General features: G+C 36.8%; 1 protein-coding gene across 1 annotated transcript; it reads left to right on the top strand.

Annotated features, from left to right (window-relative positions):
• The first annotated feature begins 1,073 nt into the window (after positions 1-1,073).
• Positions 1,074-7,398, top strand: opn7c (opsin 7, group member c). The gene is made up of 6 exons (XM_052564174.1): positions 1,074-1,512; positions 2,165-2,327; positions 2,923-3,050; positions 4,080-4,218; positions 4,307-4,502; positions 5,608-7,398. The coding sequence occupies exons 1-6, from the start codon at positions 1,368-1,370 to the stop codon at positions 6,106-6,108; spliced, it is 1,272 nt and encodes a 423-aa protein (XP_052420134.1). The 5' UTR covers positions 1,074-1,367; the 3' UTR covers positions 6,109-7,398.
• The last annotated feature ends 308 nt before the right edge of the window (positions 7,399-7,706 follow it).

Raw genomic sequence — 7,706 nt, 5'->3', positions numbered from 1 at the left:
ATTTTATTATATTAATGTTCTTATTAAGAAAAGTGATCCTGCTTATGAGTGTATCATGATCTAAAAAATATATATGTTGCTCTTTTCAACTCAAAAAAGGATAGGAAATGTCAGGAGAGCTTAAGCAAAGAGAGGTGGGGAGCATGAACAATTATCAAGAAAATGTTGGCAATTGTAGCAGTCTGGCTTTGAGTTAATAAATGACATGGCAGCAGGAGATGTTGTGCATTTTTACAGAAATGGAATCTAGGAATGTGTTTAGGGTTTAAAAGCAGTCGGCAGGGTTAATTCAAAATGAGCTGTCTGCTTTAATACATCAAGGACCCTGGCCAGCGAGAAAGATAATGTATACGGTGAAAATGATGAGATAAAAATGGTTGAAAGCAACATCCAGCTGGGCTTTTAGTCTAGAGACTTTCCTAGATCATATGAATCCAAACCAATATAGCCTGTTGTCTGGGGCTTTGCACCAGAGAAATGAATGAAAACAGACTAGGGAGAAAATGAGGCTGAGGCTTATTTAAAACATGTTCTTCACACTCTTAAAAGGATCTTCATTGGCATCTATGGTTCCATGAAGAACCTTTAACGTCCACAAAATCATTCCATTGAGCAAAATGCTCTTTACTGAAATACTGAACAATTTTTTTTTTTAAACAATAAAATATTAGATACTATATTATGATTATTTTAACCACAAAGAATTAATGGTTTACAACCAAATAATAATTAAATTTATTATAGTATAAAGTAGTTGTACAAAATAGTACAATTATCATGTGTCACACACAGAATGATGAAATAAAAGAAATCCACAAAAAGATAATACAAATCATAAAAAACACAATTGGTCATAGAGCCCAAATCAACGTTTACCAGCCCGGTTTACCTCACTGACCATACACAGTATAAATGAACACACAGCTGACCTGTCAAACTGAAACAGAACCAAATAACTCGCTGATTAATACTGGCAATTTGCCCGCTACAGTTGAAGGTCTAAATTCAGCCAAAGTGCTGAACACTTGAAAGATCTGTTAGAATTAGAAGAGCAACAAGTACGTCAAGAAGAGACTGAGAGAGAGGAGGAAATAGAAAAAATTATCAAATTGAGGTGTCATTTTTTTCTCAACGATTCCAGTAAAAAACATGAATTAGAATGTGAAACATCTCAGGGGAACTTTCAGTAGCAAACTCTTTAAAAAGTTTGTAACTCAGACCTTTTCAAAGCTTGAGTAGGACAGTGAAAACATTTTTGCTAAAGACATGGACATTCGTGTATATAATAGCTCCTTTCGTGTTGCACGCAAGAAAAAAAGTCATACAAGTTCACTATGTAAAGCCAATGCATCTGAGAACATTCAGAGATGCATTTGAAGTTCTGTTTGAAACTCTATCTGACACATTCTATTTCTCCCCTGCAGATGGGCAATGTGTCAAAAACTGCCCTGTTTGTATCCACAATCTCCAGACAGCAAGACATCCTCATGGGATCAATTTATTCAGTGTTCTGTGAGTCCACAACTGCAGTTACATTCTCCTGCTTGTCTTCTTTATCTTCAAATGTGGAAAATTCAGAGCAGGACAACACTCAACACCCCAATGAATTTGCATGCCTTTATTCTTTATGAATAATTCAGAGGTGAAACTGTTCACCTGTAATTAACCTCCTTCTGCTGCTTGCCCTGCCTGTGGTCAAACTGTCCTGAGTAATGAGGATGATCAAATTTATATTCTATAATCTATTTCCCTGATATGGCCACAGATATAATTAAAAAAGAGAATGGGGTGGGCTTTTTTTACTTGAGACCACTTGGTATGTATGTGTGTGATTATTCTGGTCTGCTTACTATTAACGTTTCTTTAGAAGTGAGAACTTTAATTATGCCTCTAATGCAGCAGACAAATTGCATAGATTATTGAAGCTCATGGATTGATCCAACGTCAGTCTGTTAAAAGAAATAAGGAAAATTGATATTCTAGACTGCTTGAGACACCTAGCAGGGTTCACTTAGCATTTCCAAGCTCAAATGGTGTCTTCATGTGACAGGTTTGTCAGCTATGGCATGGAGATGTCACACTGTCGGGCACATTTTCAATACAGCTTTACAAATACAGTAGCTACTTTGATGAAAATATGAAAAGATCTCCTTTGCTCACCCAGGTGTCTTGTCGCTCCTGGGAAATGGCATACTGTTGTTTGTAGCCTACCGTAAGAGGTCATCTTTGAAGCCAGCAGAGTTTTTCGTTGTGAACTTGTCTGTGAGTGATCTAGGGATGACCCTGTCTCTGTTTCCTCTGGCCATCCCATCTGCTCTAGCACACAGGTGAGATCCTGTTTCATACTGTTCCTCACTAGAATAGAGAATAGAGAAAGATTGAGAGACTTCACAATATTACAACTTATGTTTCTGTAAATATCAGAAATAACATTTGTAAAAGTGTTAATATATAAGTGCGCTCTACCCCTATTTCACATTTTAGGGTTGAGAGGTCTGATTCATTTTAGTGAAACATTTTGTTCAAAAACAAATGTTCAAAAGTGTTGCACTGTTATTCAGCAATTATGTTCTCAATGTGCACTTTATAACTGAGTATTTTCTAGGTTTATTAGTTATGTCTCAAATTTCCATTTTTGATAAATGATGGAATTAAAGAATTAAAAAACATATTTATATAAAAAGATATAGCTACTTTAGTGTTAATTTAGTTAGCTAATCTTTGTTAGTAGCTTGTGATAAAGCTAGCTTAGCAAGCTACAATTTAAAAGCTTCACCACTCTCTTATTCTCCCTTCAAATGCCTGATACTCTTATATCTATTTTTCAGTAAAGTATCATGGTTCTTATGTAAAAAAATAAAGAAAAGGGGTGTTTCAGAGTTCGGCAAAAACAGTAAGTTGATTTCTCTTTTTTCTCTGTAGATGGTTGTTTGGGGAGGTAGCATGTCTGTGCTATGCTGTGTGCGGGGTTTTATTTGGCTTATGCAGCCTAACAAACCTGACTGCTTTGTCTTCAGTATGCTGTCTCAAAGTCTGCGTCCCAAATTACGGTATGAAACTCTTTTGATACTCTTTAACCAAACAATTATTTTACAAACCATTACAAAGTGATAGCCTACTGTTTCCTATGTTCTATTTTAAATATAAGCATGTTATAAAGATAAGATGAGTCTGCCAAATAACATGAATAAACACTGTGATTTTGTCACTGTTTTGTTGATTTATGTGAGAAATATTTTACATATACAAAATTTTAAGAAGTTCTGAAGACAACCCCCGCCCCCGAGAACTCTTAAGACATCCAGATAAAGTGTTTCACTGAGGTAAAAGTCAGTAAAACAAATGTATTTTCTTTAATTTTATATCTTCAGTGAATTTGAATTCACTTTAAACAATGTTGCAACTCTGAATAAAATTACAGACCTACTTCTGATTAACTCTTTTAGCTTGGTGAATGTTCAGTTTGGTTTCTGCATCTAATTCTCTAGGCATTGGAATGGTATATACGCATTTCTAGGCTTCTTCTAGATTAAAATATTAACAATTAACATAAATGATACTGTTCTCATGAATGTGAGTTTTTTGGGGTCAAGTCTCGTCTCATATGGTGGACTCGTGCTAGTGGACAGTGGACAGTGCTTGCGCCGGGTTCTGTCGGAAGATTCTGAAAACTGTCACATTCAGTTCACTGTGAAATTAAAAGACCCTCAGGCTTAAATACGCAAGAATCAGTGTTTAAAAACAAATGAAAAGAGACACAGAAGAAAAAGATAAGAGAGAACACTTGGAACAAATCAGAACATGTAGAGAAAATTAGATAAAATAGGAGAGACAGAGTGGTGGAAAATGAACCTAACAAGGAAAGAACACACAGATAATGAACACACATTTAAGGGGTTGCTGGAGCTTGAAACACCAGGTCATTTCTTCCTTCTGTCTCTGTGGGATATGAAATTAAAATAATTCCAACTGTCCCGACCTGTGTCAGGAGAATCATGCAGGCAGACCAATTAGTCAACATGACCAGTCTGTTCATTTTCTTGTAAAAATATTTATTCATGCAGTCCTTGTTTCCACAGGTAACAAATTCTCATCCAGCCATGCTTGTGTGATGGTGGTTGGGGTTTGGTGTTACGCCTCTGTCTTTGCTGTGGGACCTTTGGCCCGGTGGGGCAGTTTTGGACCAGAACCGTACGGAACCGCCTGCTGCATAAACTGGTATGACCACAAACATTTTAGCATTAATATGTGACATGTACGCAAACAGATTCTGCAGTCATGCTTTTTCTACATTCTGTGTTCCAAGGTACACTCCATCCCACGATGCCCTAGCCATGTCTTACATCATCAGTCTCTTTATTTTTTGTTATGTTATTCCCTGTACCATCATCATCCTCTCTTACACCTTCATCCTACTGACAGTGAGGGGGTCTAGCCAAGCCGTTCAACAGCACGTCTCTCCACAAACCAAAGTGTCCAATGCACACGCTCTTATTGTCAAGGTAAGTAAGCTTTATGAGTTCATTGTTGTTTTTGTGTTTACAGTGACCTTTAGATAGCAAAAAAACTGCTTTTAATACAAATGAACCTCTGGGACATAAAAGTGTACAAAAACTCATGATGTCCACACTATCACACTGCGCAAATATACCACATTTTATTGCCCTGTGGCGCAGACAGTACGGACGTGATGCTGTTGCTGAGTATGTACCTAATGTCCCTCAAAATGTAATGCTGATTACCCATCCTCTGTCCTCTGGACAAGGGCTGGCTGTACCTTTGGCTGTCCTGGTGTATTGTGCCCTTGTGTAACTGCACTGTTGAATATGATGGTGCTCAATGTTGATTACTGAGGCACTCAAATGTCCCCTCTAAACATATTTGTATGCTGTATTGCATACATTTACAAACATTTGGCAATCAACAGACACACATAATATAAGCATATATACCTGTATATATATTTTTTTTTTCTAGGACTATTCTTTCATAATAGAACATTCAAAGGATCAGCATTTGTTTTTTAAATAGAACTGTCTATTTGTAACATAATAAATGTAACATAAATGTTAATGACATCAAATGTCTTTTCAGCAAAAAAAAAAAAGAAAAAAAAAAGTAAGTCTTCAGTACTTAGTATGAAACTAAGTAAGTTCTTACTCTTATCTTGTTTTCCATTACATATATCTAAATAATCTTAAATCAATGTGTATTTACTTGAGGAGGAGAAAAAAAAATCTTCCAGGGGATAAGAAAAACATACTTGTTTTTCCCCTTGAATTATTTAGTTTTTTCTTGTTTTAAGTGTAAACTCAGTTAACAATTTTTCATAAAACAAGACTTAATATCTTAAGTCATTCTACTTCTCAAGTAAATGAATCTTGTTTAAAGAATGTTAAGATATTTGTACTGGAAAACAAGACAAAAATACTGAGTAAGAAAATTTTAGCACTGTCACTTTTTATCAGTTTAATGCATTCTTCCTGAAGAAATGTGTATGTGTGTGAGAATATAGGTTACAGAGGTCAAAATATGATCTCAAAACATTTAAAAACAAATAATTGAATCTAATTGCATGACAACTAAGAGTGGTGTGTTTTTTTTTAGCTGTCAGTGGCTGTGTGTATTGGCTTCCTTACGGCTTGGAGCCCGTATGCCATTGTTGCCATGTGGGCTGCGTTCAGTGCCAATGAGCAGGTCCCACCCACCGCCTTTGCGCTGGCAGCCATCCTGGCCAAATCTTCCACCATTTACAACCCTATGGTTTATCTCCTCTTCAAACCCAACTTTCGCAAATCACTGAGTAAGGATACCCAAACCATCCGCCACAGGATTTGTTTGAGCCATAGTAAAGCCAGTCCCACAGCAGGAGTAAAGGATCGGCAGGTACAGAACTTTCAGCAGTGCAACAATAAGGATGCCAGCACCTCCACACCCTTTTCCAGTGGACATGCAGAGAGTTATGGGGCATGTCATGTCTCTGTAGAAGCAGAGCCACGTCTTCAGCAAATAAGTCCTCAGAGAACTGCGCGTATTCTGGAGGGCACCGTTCAGAGTGAAATTCCAGTGAGACAACTGACTGACAGAATGCAAAATGACCTCCTGTGAGAGATACTCAATAAAGAAAGAATGCATAAAATGTAAGGAGGGAAAGGATGATAAAACTTGTAAGAATCACAGATGTCCTTAGATGCCCAAACACAAGGACAAAGAAAGCTGAGGAGAAGGAATAAAAAAAATCTCCCTGTTGTTTCTGGATTCTTATTGATCCTCAGAACTTCCTGCTGATTTCACCAATGTTTACTGAACCAAATCCACTTAAAGACCAGTGAGATACTGATTTCGAAAAACAATTGAAGTTCAACCTCACAAACTGTGTTTTAGTTTCAGACATGGTTTGCAATGATAAAAGCAAGGTCAGTTCACTAAATAAATAAAGATTGTCATCTGCTGGCTGAACAGGAGTATTACAACTGAAAAGATTGGGTGGGTTTACATTGCCAAAGCATTGATAAAATTACACAAAGCCAGTATTATCAATGTCCGTGTGATAGTAACACAGACTAACAGTGCAATAGCAAAGCAAACTACAAACTTAGTATTGTTTGTTCCCATCTAAACGGCTCCCATTCCTATTGCACATTGATTCATTAAAGGACAAAAGTACTTAATCTAAATGGAAATTGCAGTAAATTTGCAGTGGTTGGTGAGGTTGATTGGATGCACCCTGTAGCCTGCAAGCATGGTGTAATGAGCAAGGTCTACCTATATGGGTCACTACACTCTCAAAAATAGACAGAGGCAGGAAAAAGAGATCAGGAAATTCAGTGAAATAGCCTTGAGGCACCCCCAATTCAAAGAAAGCATACAGAAAAAGACAGGATAGGTTTTTATTTTTAAATCAAACCTCTAAAAGATCTGTTCATGAAAACAATCCAAAATCTGACTTAAACTACAGTTAGATGTTTGACTAGGAGATATGTTATGAAGAAAATAACTATTGATTTACCCAGGCTAAACTATTCCCTTCACTGGCAGCTGTTAACTCTATTGTTCAATTAGCTCCCTCCTCAGGCCTTGACTGAGAGAGATGCAATTCAACAGATACAATCACACTAGCACTTCACAGCAGTGCGCTGTGCTCAATCCAACACTCACTGAACCTTTGCTTGGAGGGATGTGAGAGTCGATATCTAAAACAGAGGCTTTTAATACCAACCGAGAGGGTTTTCAGGGCATTTCTTTTGTGTCGACAAGTTCTGGAAACTGATCAAAATTCAACTACACTTTATCTGTAGGTTTCAGTGGGGAGAATGAAAGCGAGTCCAGCTTTAATACACCACTAATAAGTCTCATGTGAATATATATATATATATATATGTGTGTGTGTGTGTGTGTGTGTGTGTGTGTGTATATACATAATAAAAATACTAATCAATTATTTAGGTGTAATCAGTTTTAATTGGGAAAAATACTGGGTGCATAAATAAAATGATGCTGCATTGTCCTTCTGCTTAGGCGTTGCCCTGTTTAACTTGTTTACATTGCAGTTGGTGCTGTCTTTCTGTGTGTTCATTCATCTGAGTTTATGTCTTTCTGTAAATTAGCTTAGTAAGGACTGACTCGGAAGGATCAATACATAATCCATTTTTATCCAAATGATTTACAACATGACAGAGTATTCTAGCAATACAATAAATTAACTT

Source organism: Carassius gibelio, chromosome B8 (assembly GCF_023724105.1).
Source record: "Carassius gibelio isolate Cgi1373 ecotype wild population from Czech Republic chromosome B8, carGib1.2-hapl.c, whole genome shotgun sequence".
Classification (NCBI taxonomy): domain Eukaryota; kingdom Metazoa; phylum Chordata; class Actinopteri; order Cypriniformes; family Cyprinidae; genus Carassius; species Carassius gibelio.
The sequence above is the reverse complement of the archived record's forward strand: the minus strand, read 5'-3'. Positions and strand labels throughout refer to the sequence as shown.

Coding starts and splice junctions, on each gene's coding strand:
- opn7c (XM_052564174.1), top strand. CDS start 1,368: ATGCATTTGAAGTTCTGTTTGAAACTCTATCTGACACATTCTATTTCT. Junction 2,328..2,922: donor CCATCTGCTCTAGCACACAG/GTGAGATCCTGT, acceptor TTTTCTCTGTAG/ATGGTTGTTTGGGGAGGTAG. Junction 4,219..4,306: donor ACCGCCTGCTGCATAAACTG/GTATGACCACAA, acceptor CTGTGTTCCAAG/GTACACTCCATCCCACGATG.